This window comes from Salmo salar, chromosome 20 (assembly GCF_965601325.2).
Source record: "Salmo salar chromosome 20, fSalSal1, whole genome shotgun sequence".
Lineage (NCBI taxonomy): Eukaryota > Metazoa > Chordata > Actinopteri > Salmoniformes > Salmonidae > Salmo > Salmo salar.
The window spans coordinates 68,842,334-68,867,915 of record NC_138310.1 but is presented as its reverse complement, the minus strand read 5'-3'; the positions used below and the strand labels follow the sequence as shown (position 1 = coordinate 68,867,915).

Sequence of the window (25,582 nt, the reverse complement as noted above, 5' to 3'; positions counted from 1 at the left end):
CGACTTTAACTGCCTAGAAGGCCAGCATCCTGGAATTGCCTCTTCACTGTTGACGTTGAGACTGGTGTTTTGCGGGTACTATTTAATGAAGCTGCCAGTTGAGGACTTGTGAGGCATCTAGGGTCACATGTGCCGAATACAACAAGTGTAGACTTTACCGTGAAATGCTTACTTACAAGCCCTTAACCAACAGTGCAGTTCAAGAAGAAGAAAATATTTACCAAGTAGGCTAAAATAAAAAGTAATAATAAAAAAGATCACAATAAGAATAACAATAATGAGGCTATATACAGGGGGCACCAGTACCGAGTCAGTGTCCAGCGGTACGAGTAGCAGCAGTGTACAAGAGGAGGGGGTCAATGTAAATAGTCCGGCTGGCAATTTATATGAATTGTTCAGCAGTCTGATGGCTTGGGGGTAGAAGCTGTTGAGGAGCCTTTTGGTCCTAGACTTGGCGCTCCGGTACCGCTTGCCGTGTGGTAGGAGAGAAAACAGTCTATAACTTGGGTGACTGGAGTCTCTGACAATTTTATGGGCTTTCCTCTGACACTGCCTCTTATATAGATCCTGGATGGCAGGAAGCTTGGCCCCAGTGATGTACTGGGCTGTTCGCACAACAGCAGTTGCCATACCTGGCGGTGATGCAACCAGTCAGGATGCTCTCGATGGTGCAGCTGTAGAACCTTTTGAGGATCTGGGGGCCCATGCCAAATCTTTTCAGTCTCCTGAGGGGGAAAGGTTTTGTCATGCCCTCTTCACGACTGTCTTGGTATGTTTGGACCATGATAGTTCGTTGGTGATGTGGACACCAAGGAACTTAAAAATGTCGACCCACTGCACTACAGCCCCGTCAATGTTAATGGAGGCCTGTTCGGCACGCCTTTTCCTATAGTCCATGATCAGCTCCTTTGTCTTTCTCACGTTGAGGGAGAGGTTGTTGTCCTGGCACCACACTGCCAGTTCTCTGACCTCCTCCCTATAGGCCATCTCATCGTTGTCGTCAGCAAACTTAATGATGGTGTTGGATTCGTGTTTGGCCACGCAGTCGTGGGTGAACAGGGAATACAGAAGGGGACTAAGTACACACCACTGAGGTGTTAAGGATCAGCGTGGCAGATGTATTTTTGCCTACTCTTACCACCTGGGGGCGGCCCGTCAGGAAGTCCAGGATCCAGTTGCAGAGGGCGGTGTTTAGTCCCAGAGTCCTTAGCTTAGTGATGAGCTTCATGGGCACTATGGTGTTGAACGCTGAGCTGTAGTTGATGAACAGCATTCTCACATAGGTGTTCCTTTTGTCCAGGTGAGAAAGGGCAGTGTGGAGTGTGATTGAGATTGTGTCATCTGTGGATCTGTTGGGGCGGTATGCGAATTGGAGTGGGTCTAGGGTGTCCGGGAGGATGCTGTTGATGTGAGCCATGACCAGCCTTTTAACCTCTCTGGGCTAGGCGGGACGAATTCGTCCCACCTACGCAACAGCCAGTCTAATCCAGTGGCGCGATTTTCAAATACCTTAGAAATGCTATTACTTCAATTTCTCAAACATATGAGTATTTTACAGCTATTTAACTTCTTTGGGCTAGGGGCAGTATTTTCACATCCGGATAAAAAACGTACCCGATTTAATCTGGTTACGACTCCTGCCCAGTAACCTTAATATGCATATAATTATTGGCTTTGGATAGAAAACACCCTAAAGTTTCTAAAACTGTTTGAATGGTGTCTGTGAGTATAACAGAACTCCTATGGCAGGCAAAAACCTGAGAAGGTTTCATGCAGGAAGTGGCCTGTCTGACAAGGTGTTGTTGTTCTTGCTTCTGTGTATTGAAGAGTCAGGATCTTAGCTGTAACGTGACATTTCCTAGGGCTCCAATAGGCTCTCAGAGCCCGGGAAAAACCTGAACGATGACGAGGCAGCCTCAGGCTGAAACACATTATCGCCTTTTCCAAGTGGCCCATCAGAGGACAATGGAATTAGGTGCGTGCCCGATTCGACCCCGTGCAGTATTTTCCTTCGGCTGTTTAGCTAATTGCAGATTCACGGTCGGAATATTATCGCTTTTTTACGAGAATAATGGCATAAAAATTGATTTTAAACAGCGGTTGACATGCTTCGAAGTACGGTAATGGAATATTTCGAATTTTTTTGTCACGAAATGCGCCATGTGCGCGACCGTTATTTACCATTTCGGATAGTGTCTAGAACTCACGAACAAAACGACGCTGTTTGGATATACAGTGGGGCAAAAAAGTATTTAGTCAGCCACCAATTGTGCAAGTTCTCCCACTTAAAAAGATGAGAGAGGCCTGTAATTTTCATCATATGTACACGTCAACTATGACAGACAAAATGAGAGAAAAAAATCCAGAAAATCACATTGTAGGATTTTTAATGAATTTATTTGCAAATTATGGTGGAAAATAAGTATTTGGTCACCTACAAACAAGCAATATTTCTGGCTCTCACAGACCTGTAACTTCTTCTTTAAGAGGCTCCTCTGTCCTCCACTCATTACCTGTATTAATGGCACCTGTTTGAACTTGTTATCAGTATAAAAGACACCTGTCCACAACCTCAAACAGTCACACTCCAAACTCCACTATGGCCAAGACCAAAGAGCTGACAAAGGACACCAGAAACAAAATTGTAGACCTGCACCAGGCTGGGAAGACTGAATCTGCAATAGGTAAGCAGCTTGGTTTGAAGAAATCAACTGTGGGAGCAATTATTAGGAAATGGAAGACATACAAGACCACTGATAATCTCCCTTGATCTGGGGCTCCACGCAAGATCTCACCCCGTGGGGTCAAAATGATCACAAGAACGGTGAGCAAAAATCCCAGAACCACACGGGGGGACCTAGTGAATGACCTGCAGAGAGCTGGGACCAAAGTAACAAAGCCTACCATCAGTAACACACTACGCCGCCAGGGACTCAAATTCTGCAGTGCTAGACGTGTCCCCCTGCTTAAGCCAGTACATGTCCAAGCCCGTCTGAAGTTTGCTAGAGAGCATTTGGATGATCCAGAAGAGGATTGGGAGAATGTCATATGGTCAGATGAAACCAAAATATAACTTTTTGGTAAAAACTCAACTCGTCGTGTTTGGAGGACAAAGAATGCTGAGTTGCATCCAAAGAACACCATACCTACTGTGAAGCATGGGGGTGGAAACATCATGCTTTAGGGCTGTTTTTCTGCAAAGGGACCAGGACGACTGATCCGTGTAAAGGAAAGAATGAATGGGGCCATGTATCGTGAGATTTTGAGTGAAAACCTCCTTCCATCAGCAAGGGCATTGAAGATGAAACGTGGCTGGGTCTTTCAGCATGACAATGATCCTAAACACACCGCCCGGGCAATGAAGGAGTGGCTTCGTAAGAAGCATTTCAAGGTCCTGGAGTGGCCTAGCCAGTCTCCAGATCTCAACCCCATAGAAAATCTTTGGAGGGAGTTGAAAGTCCGTGTTGCCCAGCGACAGCCCCAAAACATCACTGCTCTAGAGGAGATCTGTATGGAGGAATGGGCCAAAATACCAGCAACAGTGTGTGAAAACCTTGTGAAGACTTACAGAAAACGTTTGACCTCTGTCATTGCCAACAAAGGGTATATAACAAAGTATTGAGAAACTTTTGTTATTGACCAAATACTTATTTTCCACCATAATTTGCAAATAAATTCATAAAAAATCCTACAACGTGATTTTCAGGAATTTTTTTTCTCATTTTGTCTGTCATAGTTGAAGTGTACCATTGATGAAAATTACAGGCCTCTCTCATCTTTTTAAGTGGGAGAACTTGCACAATTGATGGCTGACTAAATACTTTTTTGCCCCACTGTAACGATGGATTATTTGGGTCCAAACCAACATTTGTTATTGAAGTAGAAGTCCTGGGAGTGCATTCTGACGAAGAACAGGAACGGTAAGACCATTTTTGTTATAGTAAATGGGATTTTGGTGAAGGCTAAACTTGCCGGGTGTCTAAATAGCTAGCCCTGTGATGCCAGGCTATCTACTCAGAATATTGCAAAATGTGCTTCATCCGAAAAGCTATTTTAAAATCGGACATATCGAGTGCATAGAGGAGTAATGTATCTATAATTCTTAAAATAATTGTTATGCTTTTTGTGAACGTTTATCGTGAGTAATTTAGTAAATTGTTAGTAAATTCCCCGGAAGTTTGCGGGGGTATGCTTTTTCTGAACGTCACATGCTAATGTAAAAAGCTGGTTTTTGATATAAATATGAACTTGATTGAACAAAAAATGCATGTTTTGTATAACATAATGTCCTAGGTGTGTCATCTGATGAAGATCATCAAAGGTTAGTGCTGCATTTAGCTGTCTTCTGGGTTTTTGTGACATTATATGCTAGCTTGAAAAATGGGTGTCTGATTATTTCTGGCTGTGTACTCTGCTCACATAATCTAATGTTTTGCTTTCGTTGTAAAGCCTTTTTGAAATCGGACAGTGTGGTTAGATTAAAGAGAGTCTTGTCTTTAAATAGCTGTAAAATAGTCATATGTTTGAGAAATTGAAGTAATAGCATTTCAAAGGTTTTGAAAATCGCGCCACAGGATTCAACTGGCTGTTACGTAGGTGGGACGAATTCGTCCCGCCGGTCCCATAGAGGTTAAAGACAAGACTCTCGTTAATCTAACCACACTGTCCGATTTCAAAAAGGCTTTACAACGAAAGCAAAACATTAGATTATGTCAGCAGAGTACCCAGCCAGAAATAATCAGACACCCATTTTTCAAGCTAGCATATAATGTCACAAAAACCCAAACCACAGCTAAATGCAGCACTAACCTTTGATGATCTTCATCAGATGACAACCCTAGGACATTATGTTATACAATACATGCATGTTTTGCTCAATCAAGTTCATATTTATATCAAAAACCAGCTTTTTACATTGGCATGTGACGTTCAGAACTAGCATACCCCCCACAAACTTCCGGGGAATTTACTAACAATTTACTAAATTACTCACGATAAACGATCACAAAAAGCATAACAATTATTTTAAGAATTATAGATACAGAACTCCTCTATGCACTCGATATGTCCGATTTTAAAATAGCTTTTTGGTGAAAGCACATTTTGCAATATTCTAAGTACATAGCCCAGCCATCACGGGCTAGCTATTTAGACACCCGGCAAGTTTAGCCTTCACCAAAATCAGATTTACTATTACAAAAGTTTGATTACCTTTTGTTGTCTTCGTCAGAATGCACTCCCAGGACTGCTACTTCAATAACAAATGTTGGTTTGGTCCAAAATAATCCATCGTTATATCCGAATAGCGGCGTTTTGTTCGTGCGTTCCAGAAACTATCCGAAATGGTAAATCAGGGTCGTGCGCATGGCGCAATTCGTGACAAAAAAAATCTAAATATTCCATTACCGTACTTCGAAGCATGTCAACCGCTGTTTAAAATCCATTTTTATGCCATTTTTCTCGTAAAAAAGCAATAATATTCCGACCGGGAATCTCCATTTAGTTAAACAGAGGAAAGAAAACAAAGCTTTCGGTCGACGCTGGCACGACCCTGAGTCTCACAGTACTGTAACCAGCCACTACCCAAACGCGCTACTTTTTTTCAGCCAGAGCCTGCAAAGCCACAATTCAGCATTTTTCCGCCTTCTGAGAGCCTATGGCAGCCGTAGGAAGTGTCACGTTACAGCTAAGATCCTCACTCTTCAATAAACAGAGACAAGAAGAACGACACCTTGTCAGACAGGCCACTTCCTGCATGAAATCTTCTCAGGTTTTTGCCTGCCATATGAGTTCTGTTATACTCACAGACACCATTCAAACAGTTTTAGAAACTTTAGGGTGTTTTCTATCCAAAGCCAATAATTATATGCATATTCTAGTTACTGGGCAGGAGTAGTAACCAGATTAAATCAGATACGTTTTTTATCCAGCCGTGTCAATACTGCCCCCTAGCCCTAACAGGTTAAAGCACTTCATGGCTACCGACGTGAGTGCCATGGGTCTGTAATCAATTAGGAAGGTTACCTTCGCTTCCTTGGGCACACAGACTATGGTGGTCTGCTTGAAACATGTAGGTATTACAGACTCGGTCAGGGAGAGGTTGAAAATGTCAGTGAAGACACTTGACAGTTGGTCCGTGCATGCTTTGAGTACACATCCTGGTAATCCGTCTGGCCCAGCGGCTTTGTGAATGTTGACCTGTTTAAAGGTTTTGTTCACATCGGCTACTGGGAACATTATCACACAGTCATCCAGAACAGCTGATGCTCTCGTGCATGCTTCAGTGTTGCTTGCCTCGAATCAAGCATAAAAGGTATTTTGCTCGTCTGGTATGCTCATGTCACTGGGAAGCTCACGTCTGGGTTTCCCTTTGTATTCCATAATAGTTTTCAAGCCCTGCCACATCGGACGAGCATCAGAGTCGGTGTAGTAGGATTCAATCTTAATCATGTATTGACACTTTGCTTGTTTGATGGTTCGTTTGAGGGCGTAGCGGGATTTCATATAAGCGTCCAGATTAGTCTCCCGCTCCTTGAAAGTTGCAGCTCTAGTCTTCAGCTCGATGCGGATGTTGCCTGTTATCCATGGCTTCTGGTTGGGGTATGTACGTACAGTCACTGTGGGGATGACGTCGTCGATGCACTTATTGATGAAGCCAATGACTGAGGTGGTGTATTCCTCAATGCCATTGGATGAATCCCAAAACATATTCCAGTCTGTGCTAGCAAAACAGTCCTGTAGTGCAGCTTCCGCGTCCTCTGACCAGCTCCGTATTGAGCGAGTCACTTATACTTCCTGCTTTAGTTTTTTCTTGAAATCAGGAATCAGGAGGATATGATTGGTTATCAGATTTGCCAAATGGAAGGCGGGGGAGAGCTTTCTATGCATCTCTGTGTGTGGAGTAAAGGTGGTCTAGGATTTTTTTCCCCTGGTTGCACATGTGACATGCTGGTAAAAATGTGGTAAAACTGATTTAAGTTTGCCTGCATTGAAGTCCCCGGCCACTAGGAGCGCCGCTTCTGGGTGAGCATTTTCTTATGGCCTTATAGAGTCGGTTGAGAGCAGTCTTGGTGACAGCTTCTCTTTGTGGTGGTAAATAGATGGCTACGAATAATAGAGATGAGAACTCTCTTGGTAGATAGTGTGGTCGACAACTTATCTTAAGGTACTCTACCTCAGGTGAGCAATACCTCGAGACTTCTTTAATATTAGACATCGCGCACCAGCTGTTATTGACAAAAACACACACCCCTACACCTCGTCTTACCAGAGGTAGCGTCTCTGTTCTGCCGGTGCATGGAAAATCCTGCCAGCTCTACATTGTCCGTTTCTTCATTCAGCCACATCTCAGTGAAACATAGGATTTTACCGTTTTTAATGTCCCGTTGGTAGAATAATCTTAATAATAGGTCATCAATTTTATTTTCTAACGATTGCACGTTAGCAAGGAGGATGGAGTTAGGAGTTTACTCGCTCGCCTCCGGCTTCTCAGAAGGATTCCCAATCTGCGTCCCCTTTTCCAGCGTCTTTTCTTCACGCAAAATATGTAGATCTGGGCCAGTTCCAGTGAAAGCAGGATATACTTCTCGTTGGACTCATTAAAGGAAAAAGTTTCTTCCAGTCCGTGGTGAGTAATCGCTTTTCTGATGTCCAGAAGTTATTTTCGGTCGTAAGAGACGGTAGCAGCAACATTATGCACACAATAAGTTAAAACATTCTCAAAGTTTGGGTGGTTACTGGCTATATGTCTAAAGATAGCTGTAACATCTCACTGCCTTCAGTATTGTGGGATGAAGATATATTCTGGTGAATTAATAACAGTATTTGTGAGGAAGAAAAGGGCTACCTAGTTGACAAGCATTCTGCGGGCAGGCAGCCCTACAAAGTGATAGTGTTTGGTCCAGACAGACCATGCTTTCCATCTGATCCTGCAACCTCCTGTGTACAGGTAGTTAGGCCATATGATTCTTCTTGCTTAGAGAAGTGACGGCATGATATCCCTACTTGATATTGGCTGCTAACATGAATCACTTTCAGCTCAAAATGCAGGTGTAAAAAAATAGTTTATTTCTGTATCTTAAGTTTTGAAAATGCATTGCCATTTCTGGCTGTATTGACAGGCTACATTTGCGCAGCCATTGTGTGCACATTCATGTGTGTGCGCGGGGCTCGCAAGCTTTGAACCACTGCTTTTTGGGGAAGGGGCGTCAAAAACTTTGAGAATCACTGAGCTAGCCAACAGATTTCTGATTTGCTATACAGCTATAGGATCGGGTGCAACACAAACATCAAATTGTAGGGAGAGCATTGCCAAAAAGAAATATGCAGCTACAAAAAATGTGTGATCAAGAATATCAACTGTTTACTTTGCAAACTCACCAGCAATGGAGCCTCAAGCAACAATTACTAACATAGGTCTACTGGTCTTTAGGTACAGTATGTCACAATTGCTTGAAATGCATCATTTACTTATGAAGCTTGCATTTGGAATTTGTTGTTAAAATGAATTATTACATAATCAAAATATGTTGTAGAAAAAATAATGAAAAGGGCTGTCTGGTAGCCTCAATAAATAGACAACTCATTGCATGTATAGCTTATTTCTTATACTTGAGACTTGACTTGAAAAAAACGAATGATTAGACTCGACTTGCTCTTAGAATGCATGACTTGGACTTGACTCGAGATTCGACCCATTCTACTTGGGACTCGACTTGAGACTCGAACCTTGTGACTCTAATAATAGTGTCTTGATTCCACCTCTGCCAGTCAGAAAGCAATCACCAGATTGCTTCTACCTGAGAATAACAACACCATCTGAGTTGTCTCTGTCATCATGCTCTGACATCGCTCCAGTTTGATCAGTGATAGATGCAAGGCAAGGCATCATGGAGAGCAAAGCGGGGTGGAGGAGCGAGGGCCTACATCACACATGAGATCCACATAGGAATACAGTGTTGACATTGACGGGTCTAAAGTAAAGGGCAGAGCGACGTGACAGGCATTTGGGACAGACAGACAGACAGACAGACAGACAGACAGACAGACAGACAGACAGACAGACAGACGAATACAAAACACACAAGGCCCAGAATAGTGAATGCGTTATAGTGTCGCCAGGTCCTGCTTTCCAAGTCAGTTTAGGCTTTCATGCATTAAACATCTCCCCAGTGACTGGTGAACCCAAGACCTCTGTGCATACTCTGCCTGTGTTAGATTGCTGCTCTGCTCTCACTGCAGACTCACCAGCGGTTGTGCAAACACAGATTCCAGCTCAGCATTTTATCTTTAAGAGGGTAACAAGCGTTTATCTTGTTACTTGGAGAGCGACAGGATGCTTTGGGTGAATTGGGCTTAGGCTCTGATAGAGTGAGTGCTCATCTGTTGGTGGAGGAGAAGTAAACCTGCAGTTCTCTCTCTCTCTCTCTCTCTCTCTCTCTCTCTCTCTCCTCTCTCTCTCTCTCTCTCCGCAGCTGTTTCAGGCTGCTGTAATGTTTCCACCTGTACACTTTCACATTACGTTTTTTGAGGACAGTCCAAGTCTTTGTTTGAGTTACACAAACAGCTATTGTAAGGTTTAATTATCTTGATTAGAGGCTCTTTAAATGTAGTCGATGTCAGCCCCTGTGCAGTTTGGAAATGTGAGGGCTAGTTGTGAGGAGCTAGATGGTCAGGACAAGGCTTGTATCAATATTAAATACTGCTCCAATAACACGGCCGTCGGCCAACAGAGTTAAACTGGCCTCTGAAGGACCGTAATACAGAGGCCTTAGATTACCCCCTAGTCATTACACTGCCTGAGAAGACAAAAAACTTGATCAACAAGATAACTGGGTTTGGAGCACTTCATTATCTCGATTAGCTTACATCATTTGAAGGTAATCAAAGCTCTTTAAAAGAGCAAATTTGGGGACTCAAACAAACACATTTTCTGCCTGAAAATATCCATGAGACGTGCATGCTCCCCTGCTCCTCTCTCCCCCTCCCCTCTCTCCCCCTCCCCTCTCTCCCCCTCTGTGAACAAGCTACAGTATACCATGCTACTGTCCATTCCTCAGAGAATGAGTGCAGTGAGAAACCGCTAATTCTGCAGTAACCCTTTGGTTTACAATACAAATTCTGCTATTTGGGGGCACTGATCCATATATTCTGAGGTCATACAGAAGCTTTCTATTTTCCACAGAAAATTCAATTCTGAGGAGTCATCAAAACAAAGCATAGGTCTGACAGAGGGGAGGAAAGAGAGAGAGAGCTGAGTCGTCAATAATATCTGCACTGGGAGGATCTGCACAATCAGTGCAGATAGATATCTCCTCTAGTGGAATAAGTTGCTCCAATGTCTCTGTCATTTCTGTAGCCCAGCATTGGGAGCCTAATGGAACTTCCCCTCCCCTCCCCTGCTCCTCTCTCCCCCTCCCCTGCTTCCCTGTTCCCAGAGCCAACTCTCAGCAGCAGCGTCATGGTTACCAGGCTCTCATTCATGAGTTAGTCGCAGGCTAATGCCTCGATCACACTGAGAGCATCATTGCGCAAAATGGTACGCAGCATAATCTTGATATGTGTGCAACAAAAGTTCAACATTCCCCTTCTGCTACCATTTCTGTCAAGCCGTCTACGCATACGTTTGATAATTCCAACGCATGCACCACACAGAACGCACTGCAACTGCCTCTGCAACGCAATGCTGCAAGGCAAACAAAGTGTTCCATTGGATATGAATGTATTTCTGGTGTGCCAAAATGTAAGGACGCTGTGTGATCGAGGCATAAGACAAGTTGCTCACAGTGCAGCGCTTCATCCCTATCTTTGCTCACTTATGACACTTTGAGGTCAGTCAGGGCAAATGACTAAAAATGTCTCCAAAGCCTGCGGATGCCAGCCAGCTTGGCTTCAGGCCCAGACTCCTTTTTCCCCTCCTCGTGGCTGATAGCCGGCCTTGAACGTATACAGTATAGTACTTGTATCATCTCTCATGGATCACCTTCTCCTGAGCAATGGACACCGCCTCAGATAGACGTCCTGCCCACACTGGAGACTATTAGTTTAATGAAATGACAACAGACCAAAAAACGAAACACCACACAGCCACAGCCAGGAATAACTGCTGCTTGCTCGAATCTCGTCCTCTCGCGCCCCTGTGCCAAGGGTACATGTATTTATAAATGTGATGCCCCAGACTCCCCAACACTGTTGAGTGATGCTGGACGGACTGAGCACCAGGCTAAGCCAACAACACCCAGTCCACTGGACCAGAGCAGTCCTATAGGACATGAATGTGGCAGGAGAGGAGGATAGGGGTTAAGGAGAGGACAGGAGCTCCAACACCCTGCAACACCATGTCCTGCATTTATCAGGTGGCTCGTCAGCCTCTTATCGTGATTTACGGCCCAGAGCCCACATTCACAGAAGTGATAGAGTGAGGGAAGGATGAACAAGAGGAGGTAGAAAGCAGGAGAGGAAGAGAGGAGGGGGTGCTGAGCGCATGCAGAAAGAGCCAAAGGTCACACGGACCTAATTAGAATTCTTGCGGCACCTCGCTCTGTCCCTGCACCAGTCCTTTGAGGAGGCCGCTCCTTCTCGCCACCACATACCATATCAGAACATCCATGGTGTCACTCAATAAGCCTTGAGCCCGTTATACTGAACATATGTCTCTTTCCCTGTGTTAATGGTATGTGACTGAGGGAAACTTCTCACCCTGGGTGATGGATGCTCACAATTGGCTCCATAGATAGATGTGTACGCAAAGGAAAATCCGTCTGGAGATGGTTAAGTGAACAAGATGTTAACTTATTTTACCTTAATGATAGCAAGGGTTCTAATTATGATTCTCCAGGATAGACACCACTACTGCTTCAAATTATAGAACAAATAATACATGAATATTGTCATATGAAAGGGTTCTACTAACCTAACATATGGAATTGTTTTAAGACGGTCATACCATGGATCATTTAACTATTTGAATTAGAATTTTTGGATTAAAAAAAAATGTATTAAAAAAACATATTTACATTGGCCTTTACTACTGTAGCCCATAGAAACACATTGAATAACACATTCATAAATGGCAAAAAAAGGCCAGACAAAAAATAAATAATGAGGAATAAGGTTTTGAAGTGTCTGTCATATATCTAGGAGATATAAGAAAGCTCAGGAAATATTTTAGTTTTTTGGACACATATTTAACCCCTTTTTTGTTGGCACAAAACTACCTCCATACTTCAATTCATTTGTATGTGTTACCTTCAGACGAGTCCGTGACACTTGTGGGGGTCGTAGAGCAAAACGGAGAACACCATCATGTTTGTGAGAGTCTACAGACGTTTTTGTGAGAAGACTGATTTTTGGGATGTCTACTGGTCTGACAAACAGGACTGTAGCACTGCAACTTTCCACCACAGGTGAAAAAGGACGACATAGGTGGATGCGGTGGATTGAGAGGCAGCCCATACAAAAACCCAGATATCTCTATCTTAAACTGACGGATTTGATGGGGATTATTGTATTATGTTAATTAGATGCACAGGCTATAAAGTCATGAATACATTTCTGAAGTCAATAATATTAATATGGTCATTAGGTAGATGGTTTTAGCCAAGGTGACTGAAGGTGAACACACACACATACACATACACCAGTCTGACCCTAAGAGAGATAAGGTTCAACTAACATGACCTGCATGTTAACTAGCTGGCCACAAGGAACAGTATCATGAGATCTCCTCTAGAATGTCTTAATCAGAGTTAAAGAGCAACTGCCCCTAAAATCCAACTTCACGTTTATAAAACAGCCTACTGTATGTGGCATCGATATGAGTCTTAAACATTTATTTTACTATCAAAATGTATTACAAAGTGCAAATGGGATAATTTGGGTCATAAATTCAGTCTCATCCAAAATTACACAATGGACATGGGACAATATGTTCAAATTACAATAGCACCACATTTCAATAACTTAAAAACCTCCAACTATAATTTCTAGAAATTAACATACAGATATTGAAAGCCTTTAATGAGAGCTTAAAAGGTGTGCAACATGAAAATACTGTCTCATTTACATTGTGTCATTTATTGACAAGACCGACCCAGAGATAGGATATCCAAAGTCAAACCAATTTTGCTACGGTTGCACACCAGCCAGCTGAAGCCAATTGGCGAAATAATTTGGCTAACTCTTCCCACCTGCAAACACACAGGAGACACCCACATCAAACCACACAACGAAACCAACTCACTTTTGAATTCAGTCATGGCCTCTAGCATTTCTTATTGAACCAAATCTAAAACGAGGCCAAATCCGGAAGTTCAGCCGCCCTTTAACAAAGGAGCTCCAGTCCCTACGAGCTGCAGTATCTTTATCCCCATTATGCCCTTCATGATAAAGGACATCACTGCTTTTACAAGGAGCTCTGTCTCTAAAACCTCAATGTCATCCCACATTGTTCTCCAGTCGGTGACACTGGACAGATTAGAGCATGGCCAATTATTACTCTCCTCCCACTTCCGCCTCCACCTCGGCAATGGTCAATTAACCTGGACAAGAAATGCTCTCCCATTCTGCCTAACTGAGTGTCTTTACAGGGCTGCAGTAGCCTTCTTTTCAAATCATACAGACACACAGTTTCCATAGCACTTAATACAAAGAATTGTTCACGCTTGGCTAAGCTCCTGACACAGATGCATTGCTGCAATAGAAGCGGGGATGGGCTGCTTTTTATCACAGCCATGCCTACCACCTTACCCAGAGACCCTGTTTTCATTAAATAAATAGACACAATTAATTATTCACACACACACAGTAATATCATCTCAATGTCTCATTAGATTTGGGCTAGCGTTCTGGGCTGAATCGAACCTCAGTCCACAACATGAGAGAGACTGAGTTGGTTTCAGTGGTTGACTGAGGTGATGCACAGAGGCTGGCTGATAATGATGGCTTTACAAAAGGAGTTACAGCATAACTCTAATGCAGTTTACAAGGTCAAAGAGCCATCCATCAAAATCACTTTCACCCCGTGCAACAATCAAACAGCTGTCCATGCTGCACCGTTTCATCAACGGTTCATGTCAGATTGAAGTGATACCTATACCAATGGACTGGTTACACACACACATACACACACAAAAACTACATCAAAAGGTTAAAAAGGTGGGCATAGAATACCTTTACACTGCTCAATGGGAAATGTTTGAAAAATAATGATCACATACTGAACACTTTTAAACCACCTTAGCATTCCCTGCTGAGGACATTCCCGGGAACATTGCGTAGGAAAAACATGCCCGTTGGACATGGTCACAGACCCCATTGTCATGAAAGTTTTACAGGGACAACTCAAGATATTTTGTGCAGAGTGCACTCAACCAGGACAGCCTATAAGAGCAGACGATAGCACATCACAGCCCTGAAACCAGCCTCACTAATCCCCGACTCTGAGAGGACTGAGTGCTCCAACGGAATCAATGCAAATGATTTGCTCTAAATTCTTTACTAGTCTTCGATATTCCAGCGAAAGCTACTGCAAACAGATAATGGCCTCTCTCTCTCTCTCTCTATCCCTCTCTCTATCCCTCTCTCTATCCCTCTCTCTCCAGCTTCTTTCATTGAATGTGTGGAATCGGAAACACAACACAACACACGGCGCTGTGCTGTCACCCTCTGTAGTAAACGCCACACTGTTGGCTGCTGCACTCGTAAAACTCCTGCATTCCACTATAGGAGAATTAAAGCATCCTCTCGCATCAGGCAACTAGGCAGTAGCCTCAGCAGCATCTCACAGTGGTCTGACAGGGCTGGAAACCCATTGTTTTTTGATTACCTAGCCCTCAGAATGAGGGCAAACAAATGCACTGCAGTGACATTAGTGATATAGAACACAAGCAGGCTGTGATGGGAAAGAGGTCGCAGGCAGTGCAGGCTGGAGGTATCTGAGGTATCTCTCTCTTAGGGAGCATAGCAACCATACTATATGGTTTTAATTCGCGTACACACTTTGATCTGACATGCGGCTAAATGGATGATGGCGAGGTGATGAATAACGGAAGGTAATGACAGCACGGCATCGCATTCAAAGGCAGATCGAACGGCTCATCTGCAGCCCAAGGGTACCCTATAACCACAGCGTTAGGCTTGCATCAGAGCTATACTTTCTCTCCCTCCTTCTCTCTCTGCTCCGTCCGTGTCTCCTTACTTTTTCTCAGTCTAGCATGAGTCTTACCTTTAGGTGGCCACAGGAGCATCTGGCAGGCTCCCGTCGAGGCATTTCATGGCTGCTACTCTCCCATGGACTCCCCTCTCCTTCCCTTGCTTTGTTCAGCAGCCCTCCTGCCTCCCAGCTCTTCTCTTCTCCTTTTCACCGCTCTAGTCCTATGTGCTTGAGTGTGTGAGTGTTTCCTCCCCCGACCACCCCCCCACCCTCTTGCTCTTCTCTTACTTCCTCACCCTCTTGCTCTTCTCTTACTTCCACGCAGAGCTCGTCTCTTAGGATTTATCCTTTACGTGTGTGTGTCTGTGCCACATGGCACGTTTCACACTGCAGGCAAAGAGGAATGAGCTGGGAAGAGAAAAACACTGTGAGAGGCAGAGAATAGGGAGGTACCTAGTCAGTTATCCAACTGAAATGTGTCTTGCGCATTTAACCCAACTCTTCTGAATCAGAAAGGTGTGGGGGGCTGCCTTAATCAAAATCCACAGCGCCCAGGGAACAGTTGGTTAACTGCCTTGCTCAGGGGCAGAACGACAGATTTTTACCATGTCAGCTCAGGGATTGGATCCAGCAACCTTCTGATTACTGGCCCAATGCTCCAGCCACTTGCCACCCAGTGAGTATAGGGAGAGAGAGAGTATAGGGAGAGAGAGAGAGAGAGTATAGGGAGAGAGAGATAGTGAGGTAGGGAGAGAGTATAGGGAGGTAGAGAGAGAATATATGGAGAGAGAGGATAGGGAGAGAGAGAGAGAGAGAGAGAATAGAGGTAGAGTGAGAGTGAGGTAGAAAGAGGGGTAGAGAGAGATTATAGGGAGAGAGAGTGACATGGAGAGAGAGTGAGGGAAAGAGAGAGTGGGGAAGAGAGAGAGAGGTAGAGAGAGAGTATTGAACACTGAATGAAATGAAAAAGGTACTAACCACATTTGGCTATAACTTATTAACGAAGGTGCAATCTATTGTGACAATGATGTATACGTATGTGCAGCTTATGCTCCTCCTTCAGATTCATCATATTACGATGATCAGAAATCATTCAATTTCAGGGGGGGTAAAGTGCTTCTTTGTGGAGATTTCAATGCAAGAACAGGTTCTGAGCCTGACAACACTGATGCGGGAGGTAACCACCACATATTTGGACACCCCTCCTTGTACAGTAGCCCTATTATAAATAATAGAAACAGTCCTGACCAAATACTGAACAAAAATGGGAAGGAGTTAGTGCATCTCTGTCGAGCCTTAGGCCTGTACATGCTTAGTGGTAGAATCAGAGGGGACTCTTTAGGTCGCTTTACTTACTCTTGGGTCAAGTGTAGTCGATTATGCATCACTGACATTGACCCCTCCTCCATTAGTGCATTCACTGTCAGACCACAGACACCATTGTCAGATCACAGTCAGATCAACGTGTTTCTGAAGAATTTAACCAGCAATATTCAATAAAAAAACAGCCCAATAAACTCTACAACATAAACCAATCGTACAGATGGGCTAAAAACAGTGCAGAAAGATTCATTGAAACACTGAACTCAAATGAAATGATGAACTCTATACAGCTCTTCAATAACTCACAATACTAAGACAATAAAGGTGTCAATTCAGCTACTCAAAACATCAATTGCATATTCCAAAAAGCAGCATCAAAATCAAATTTGAGAAAACCAAAGAAATGCAACATCAGAAACAAAAACCAAAATGTTTCTGAAAAATGGTTTGATAACAAATGTAAAACAATTAGAAAACACCTAAGACAAATATCAAATGAAAAATATAAGCAGCAAAACAACCCAGCACTACGCTATGAATACTTTGAAACTCTGAAACAGTATAAATAAACACTGAAACGCAAAAAATTGAATTATACTTACAAGAGACTTGATGAAACTGAAAACACAATTGACCATAATCCATTCTGGGACATGTGGAACAATTTAAGCATGACAAAGCCACAAGAATTAACCATACAAGATGAAGGAATTTGGATAACTTATTTTGATCATCTATACAAAAACATCCCACAGACAGACTTACAACAGAACCAATTAGAAATGTAAAAAGAATTGAACATCCTTGAATCAGTCATTAAAAACAACCAAAATCCATTAGATTACCCAATAACCCAACAAGAACTAAATGAAAAGCTCAAATCCATAAAATTAAAGAAGGCTTGTGGTCTAGATAACATCAGAAATGAAATGCTGAAAAACAGCACACCTGAGTTGCAAAATGCTGTGCTTAAACTGTTCAACATGGTTTTAACTTCTGGCTGCTTCCCTGATGTCTGGAACCAGGGGCTCATCTCCCCTATCCACAAACGTGGAGACAAATCAGACCCCAATAATTACAGGGCAATTTGTGTAAACAGCAACTTGGGAAAGGTTTTCTGTAGCATTTTGAATTCAAGAATTCAAACCTTTCTTCAAGAAAGAAATGTAATAAGAAAATGTCAAATTGACTTTCTCCCCAACCATCGCACTACTGACCATAAATACACCGTACACACACTAATTAATGAACACGTCCACCCAAAAAAAGAGGGCAACATCTTTGCTTGCTTTATTGACTTTAAAAAAGCATTTGATTCTATGTGGCACGAAGGACTATTCTACAAAATTCTACAAAGTGGGCTTGGTGGTAAGGTGTATGACTTAATAAAATGTATGTACACAGAAAACAAGTGTGCAATAAAAATCAAAAACCAAATGGCAGAATTATTTTCACAACGTCGAGGTGTGAGACAAGGCTGCAGTTTGAGTCAAAATCTTTTCAACATTTATATCAATGAATTAGCAGACCTGTTGGACCATTATCCAGCCCCATGACTCACACTATTTGACACAGAGGTAAAATACCTGCTATATGCTGATGATATGGTACTTCTATCACCAACCAAAGACGGTCTTCAACAGAACCTTAACATTCTAGAGCAATATTGCCATAATTGGGCCCTGGCAGTAAAAAAAAAATAAAATAAAATATGAATATCATGATTTTCCAGAAAAAACCCAGATGTCAGAAACACAAATATCTATTCACCCTGAACAACACCATAATTGAACACACTAAAAATTACTCGTACCTTGGAACATATCTGCATCAGGAAACTTTAATACGGCAGTTAATGCACTCAAAGAAAAAGCCCGCAGAGCATTGTATGCAATAAAAATGAAATTATTCAAAATCAACATCTCAATTAGAATTTGGACCAAAATATTTGACAGTGTAATCCTACCAGTAGCTCTTTATGGAAGTGAGGTTTGGGGGCCACTCACTAAACTGGACTTTAAAATGTGGGAGAAACATCCTATTTAAGCCCTACATGCAGAAATCTGTTGGAAAATTCTACAAGTCCAGAAAAGTACACCAACTAATGCATGTAGAGCAGAATTGGGCCACTTCCAGTGGAAATGAAAATACAGAAAATATCATTACAATTTTGGCGACATCTAAATTCAAGTCCATATTCAAGTCTGCATTTCAAAGCACTTCAAACCCAAAAGCTGAGGCCAGAAACAAGCCCTCTCAGTAAGCTGGTGTTAGACCTAACCAACCAAGCTGACACCAGCACTGCTTCAAAAGAAAGAATTCCAATTTTATAAAATCATGAACCAATCAAAGGACTCATATTTACAACATTGGAAAAATGAAACAAAATCCCAAAGCCGACTAAATTGCTATCTGGCCCTAAACAGAGAATATGAATTGGCTGATTATCTCAACTCTATTGCACTCCACACTGCCCTTTCCCGCCTGGACAAAAGGAACACTTATGTGAGAATGCTATTCATTGACTACAGCTCAGCGTTCAACACCATAGTACCCTCAAAGCTCATCACTAAGCTAAGGATCCTGGGACTAAACACCTCCCTCTGCAACTGAATCCTGGACTTTCTGACAGGCCGCCCCCAGCTGGTGAGGGTAGGTAGCAACACATCTGCCACGCTGATCCTCAAGACTGGAGCTCCCCAGGGGTGCGTGCTCTGTCCCCTCCTGTACTCCCTGTTCACCCACAACTGCATGGCCAGGCACGACTCCAACACCATCATTAAGTTTGCAGATGACACAACAGTGGTAGGCCTGATCACCGACAACGACGAGACAGCCTATAGGGAGGAGGACAGAGACCTGGCCGGGTGATGCCAGAATAACAACCTATCCCTCAACGTAACCAAGACTAAGGAGATGATTGTGGACTACAGGAAAAGGAGGACTGAGCACGCCCCCATTCTCATCGACGGGGCTGTAGTGGAGCAGGTTGAGAGCTTCAAGTTCCTTGGTGTCCACATCACCAACAAACTAGAATGGTCCAAACACACCAAGACAATCATGAAGAGGGCACGACAAGGCCTATTCCCCCTCAGGAAACTAAGAAGATTTGGCATGGGTCCTCTGATCCTCTAAAGGTCCTACAGCTGCAACATCGAGAGCATCCTGACTGGTTGCATCACTGCCTGGTACGGCAATGGCTTGGTGTCTCTCCGCAAGGCACTACAGAGGGTAATGCGTATGGCCCAGGACATCACTGGGTCCAAGCTGCCTGCAATCCAGGACCTCTACACCAGGCTGTGTCAGAGGAAGGCCCTAAAATTGTCAAAGACCCCAGCCACCCCAGTCATAGACTGTTCTCTCTACTACCGCATGGCAAGCAGTACCGGAGTGCCAAGTCTAGGACAAAAAGGCTTCTCAACAGTTTTTACCCCCAAGCCATAAGACTCCTGAACAGGTAATCAAATGCCTTCCTGGACTATTTGCATTGTGTGCCCCCCCCCCAACCCCTCTTTATATATGCATAGTCACTTTAACTATACATTCTACCTCAATTGGGCCGACCAACCAGTGCTCCCGCATATTGGCTGACCGGGCTATGTGCATTCTGTCCCACCACCCGCCAACCACTCTTTTATGCTACTGCTACTCTCTGTTCATCATATATGCATAGTCACTTTAACCATATCTACATGTACATACTACCTCAAATCAGCCTGACTAACCGATGTCTGTATGTAGCCTCGCTACTTTATAGCCTCGCTACTGTATATAGCCTGTCTTTTTACTGTTATTTTATTTCTTTACTTACCTATTGTTCACAATACCTTTTTTGCATTATTTGTTAGAGCCTGTAAGTAAGCATTTGTTTTTACCCCTTTTATCTCCCCAATTGGTAGTAGTTACAGTTTGGTTTCATCGCTGCAACTCCCATACAGACTCGGGAGAGGCGAAGGTCGAGAGCCATGCGTCCTCCAAAACACAACCCAACCTAGCCACACTGCTTCTTGACACAATGCACATCCAACCCAGAAGCCAGCCATATCAATGTGTCGGAGGAAACACCGTACACCTGGCGACCTGGTCAGCGTGCACTGCGCCCGGCCCACCACAGGAGTCGTTAGTGCGCAATGAGACAAAGATAACCCTGGCGGCCAAACCCTCCCTAACCCGGTGATAAGAGAATGATCTAATAAAGTAAATGAATCAATAAACCATGATGAAATATTAATCATAGAGCAGGGTTAATGAATAATCAATGTAATGATCAATGTAGGGATCGATTAGTCTGATTAATTCATGAAAGTCCAGGAACCACTGGAGAGGGAAAGAAATGTGTGTATGCCATTAGGAGGGACAGCAGGAGACAGATGGTCAAGGGAGTAAAAGCTTCAAAGAGTTCCTAACCTTGAGGGAAAAGAACAGGCTGAGCTCTGGATAGTGATAAACAAGTGTGTGAAGTCTATGGGGGATGCATGTCACCAACAGTTTGTGTGTAAATGCATATGCGTAAGTAAGAACTATATAATGACTGTTTTGTTATCCTGACCTCAGAACGTTCTCTGAATAAAGCTACAGAAACCTTTTGCAGAAAGCTGAGTCCTTGCCTAATTATTTTAACCCATTGTCTTACAAACCTTGGGCATTAGTTAAGGCGAATTGATTATTGATTATTATCATCAAGATATAAAATTATTTTAACACCCGGACAACGCTGGGCCAATTGTGCGTCGCCCCATGGACCTCCCGGTCGCGGCCAGCTGCAACAGAGCCTGGGCTCGAACCCAGAATCTCTGCAATGCAGTGCCTTAGACCACTGCGCCACCCGGGAGGCCGTAAGTAAGCATTTCACTGTAAGGTCTACACCTGTTGTATTCGGCGCACATGACAAATAAACTTTGATTTGAGATACGAAGCAAAGACAGATCCTTACCAAGTACAGGCTGAGTGACCACCGATTGGGAATAGAAACCGGCAGACATAAAAAGACATGGCTACCCAAAGAGGAGCATGTATGTGGTCACTGCAAGACAGGGGAGGTAGAGACAGAGATGCACTTTCTCCTTTACTGTGATAAATATTCCTCACAAAGAGATTCATTTTTCACAGAAATGACTACATTTATTCCAGATTTTAACTTATTAAACCCAGAGGAAAAACTAAAAATACTCATGGGCGAAGGAGCAATGGCTCCTCTTGCAGCCAAATATGTATTTGCCTGCCATAGCCTGAGGGACACTGAATAATAACATCTGCATAGTGAGCAGTAACTTACTTATTATTACTATTATTGTTATTACTATTATTATTGTTGTTTATCATTCCAAATAGTAATGGTATGGGTGGTAATGGTAATGATAGCAGTTTAGTGATGGTGGTGGTAGTAGTAGTGGTAATGATGATAGTAGTTGTAGTACTGATGTAATGGTGAAGATGACCGTTATTTAGTCATAAATTAGTTATAGTTTCATTTTCCATATTTATATTTTTAGATTTATTACATTACATTCTACTATTGACTGTTACCATTTTATTGTTACTATTTTTGTATTTAATTTTGTATTATTATTTACTGCCATTTCATATTATTATTTGTTATTGTTTACAATTTTATTACAATGTATATTGTTGCTTTGGCAATATTTGCACAATGTTTTTAATGCCAATAAAGAAGCTTGAATTTGAATGAGAGAATGAGAGAATGAGAGAGAGAGAGAGAGAGAGAGAGAGAGAGAGAGAGAGAAGTAGAGAGATGGTGAGGTAGAGAGAGAGAGAGAGAAGTAGAGAGATGGTGAGGTAGAGAGAGAGAGAGAGAGAAGTAGAGAGATGGTGAGGTAGAGAGAGAGAGAGAGAAGTAGAGAGATGGTGAGGTAGAGAGAGTGAGTATAAGGAAAGAGAGAGTGAAGTAGAGAGAGAGTATAGGGAGAGATAGAGAGTGTGGGAGAGAGAGGATAGGGAGAGAGGTAGAGAGATAGAGAGTGAGGCAGAGAAAGAGTGGGAGAGAGAGTGAGGCAGAGAAAGAGTGGGAGAGTGAAGTAGAGAGAGAATGTAGGGAGAGAGAGGATAGAGAGAGAGTATAGGGAAAGAGTGGATAGGGAGCAAGAGAGAGGGAGAGAGAAGGAGGTAGAGAGAGGTAGGGAGAGAGAAGGAGGTAGAGAGAGAGGATAGAGAGAGAGTGAGGTAGAGAGAGAGAGTGTGGGGAGAGAGAGAGTACAGGGAGATAAAGAGTATAGGGAGAGAAAGAGTGAGTATGGGAGAGAGAGGATAGGTAGGGAGAGAGAGTGAGGAGAGAGAGAGAGAGAGAGTGAGGTAGGGGGAGAGAGGGAGGGAGAGAGTGAAGTTGAGAGAGAGTATAGGGAGAGAGAGTATATGAGAGAGAGGATAGGGGGAGAGAGAGAGGTAGAGAGAGGGAGTATAGGGAGATAGAGTATAGGGAGAGAGGTAGAGAGAAAGGTAGAGAGAGATCACAGTATACTTGAACAGAGCAATACTCAATCATGAGGCATCAAAGCCAAAGGATCTGAGTAATATTAAGAAATGCTATAGATGGAAGGAATGTAGTTTAGAAACCTACCAAAAAACAATTAGGCAACAACAAATTCAATCCCTTTCAGACAACTTCCTGGACAAAAAGTTCCACTGTAATAGTGAAGGTGTAAACGTGGCAGTAGAAAATCTTAACAGTATATTTGACCTCTCAGCTTCTCTATCAAATCTAAAAATATCAAATAGAAAACCGAAGAAAATGAACAACAATGACAAATGGTTAGATGAAGAATGCAAAAATCTAAGAAAGAAATTGAGAAACCTGTCCAAACAAAAACATAGAGACCTGGAAAACCTGAGTCTACGCCTTCACTATTGTGGATCACTAAAACAACACAGAAATACACTACGGAAAAAGAAGGAACAGAGCGTCAGAAATCAGCTCAATGTAATTGAAGAATCCAGAGACTCTAACCACTTCTGGGAAAATTGGAAAATACTAAACAAACAACACAAAGAGTTATCTATCCAAAATCGAGATGTATGGGTAAACCACTTCTCCAGTCTTTTTGGCTTTAAAACAAAGAACAAACAGCAAAAACATGTACATGATCTTCATACAAATCTTAGAATCATCTATTAACTTTTTATGGTATGAGGGCAGTATTTTCATTTTCGGATGAAAGCGTGCCCAGAGTAAACTGCCTAATACTCGGGCCCAGAGTCAAATATTTGCATATTATTAGTAGATTTGGATGGAAAACACTCTGAAGTTTCTAAAACTGTTTGAATGATGTCTGTGAGTATAACAGAACTCATATGGCAGGCAAAAACCTGAGGAAAATCCAACCAGGAAGTGGGAAATCTGAGAATTGTAGTTCTTTTGAATCCCTATCGAAACTACAGTGTCTGTGGGGTCACGTTGCACTTCCTAAGGCTTCCATTGGCTGTCAATAGCCGTTAGAAATGTGTTTCATCCTTCTCCTGTTACTGGGCAGAAAATAGGAGCTCAGTCAATGAGTGGACTGCCTGGGACCAGTGAGTTGTTTCCTGCGCAGGCACGTTTGGCGCGACGCACCTTCTTTTTCCTCTGTAATGAATACGCTATTGTCCAGTTGGAATATTATTGACGTTTTATGTTAAAAAGACGCTAAGGATTGATTGTAAACAATGTTTGACATGTTTCTATGAATGGTAATGGAACTATTTGACTTTTCGTGTCTGGATTTATGCTCGCATGTTATGCCTTTGGACATAAATATGGAGTATTTCAAACAAAAATAACATTTCTTGTGGAAGTAGGAGTCCTGGGAGTGCATTCTGACGAAGATCAGCAAAGGTAAGAGAATATTTATAATACTAATTCTGAGTTTAGTTGACCCCAGAACTTTGCTTTGATGGCTGAGCTATGTACTCAGAATATTGAAAAATGTTGTCACAAGTATCGTAGTGGAGAGAAGACCAAGGCGCAGCGGGTATGTGGATACTCATATTCTTTTAATGAAAACACGCAAAGCATCCACAGGGAAAACAATAAACAGTACTCACGACAACAGGAACAGTTTTGCAGGCTCACAAAACGCAGTGCAAAAACAACTACCCACAACCCCAAAGAAAAACACACACTACTATATAGGACTCCCAATCAAAGGCAACTCAACACACCTGCCTTCAATTGGGAGTCCAATCACCAACACAACACTTAACACACAAAACCCCTGCCACGTCCTGCTGGTCAGGATGTGACAGTACCCCCTCCCCCTCAAGGTGCAGACCCCGGAATGCACCTTAAAAAAGAAAACACAAAAAAATCCCCAATACCCCAACAAAACCAATAAACAATAACCCCTAAACAATAAGGGAGGGAAGGGAGGGTGGCTGCCGTCAACGATGGCACTGTGCTACACCCTCCCTCCCCAACCCACGTATCCTGGAGGTGGCTCAGGTGCGGGACATGGACCTTGCTCCACCTTTCGGCATCGCCCATTTCGGTGGCGCCGATAGCTGCGCCGGGCAGACGGGCCACTCGGGCTGACCCTGGCAGACGGACCACTCTGGCTGGGCCGGAGGACAGGCGGGCCACTCTGGCTGGGCCGGAGGACAGGCGGGCCACTCGGGCTGGGCCGGAGGACAGGCGGGCCACTCGGGCTGGGCCGGAGGACAGGCGGGCCACTCGGGCTGGGCCGGAGGACAGGCGGGCCACTCGGGCTGGGCCGGAGGACAGGCGGGCCACTCGGGCTGGACCGGAGGACAGGCGGGCCGCTCTGGCGGCTCCGGGCAGTCGGGCCGCTCTGGCGGCTCCGGGCAGTCGGGCCGCTCTGGCGGCTCCGGGCAGTCGGGCAGCTCTGGCGGCTCCGGGCAGTCGGGCAGCTCTGGCGGCTCCGGGCAGTCGGGCAGCTCTGGCGGCTCCGGGCAGTCGGGCAGCTCTTGCGGCTCCGGGCAGTCGGGCAGCTCTGGCAACTCCTGACTGGCGGGCAGCTCTGGCGACTCTTGACTGGCGGGCAGCTCTGGCGACTCTTGACTGGCGGGCAGCTCTGGCAACTCTTGACTGGCGGGCAGCTCTGGCGACTCTTGACTGGCGGGCAGCTCTGGCGACTCTTGACTGGCGGGCAGCTCTGGCGA

General features: G+C 43.7%; 1 protein-coding gene across 1 annotated transcript in view; it reads right to left on the bottom strand.

Annotated features, from left to right (window-relative positions):
- Positions 1 to 15,601, bottom strand: part of kcnj5 (potassium inwardly rectifying channel subfamily J member 5) — a 37,820-nt gene extending 22,219 nt beyond the window's left edge. The window contains exon 1 of the mRNA XM_014162812.3: positions 15,224 to 15,601. Coding sequence (XP_014018287.2) covers positions 15,224 to 15,245 — 22 coding nt within the window. The 5' untranslated portion in view covers positions 15,246 to 15,601. The remainder of the gene's footprint in view (positions 1 to 15,223) is intronic.
- Between the last annotated feature and the right edge of the window lie 9,981 nt (positions 15,602 to 25,582).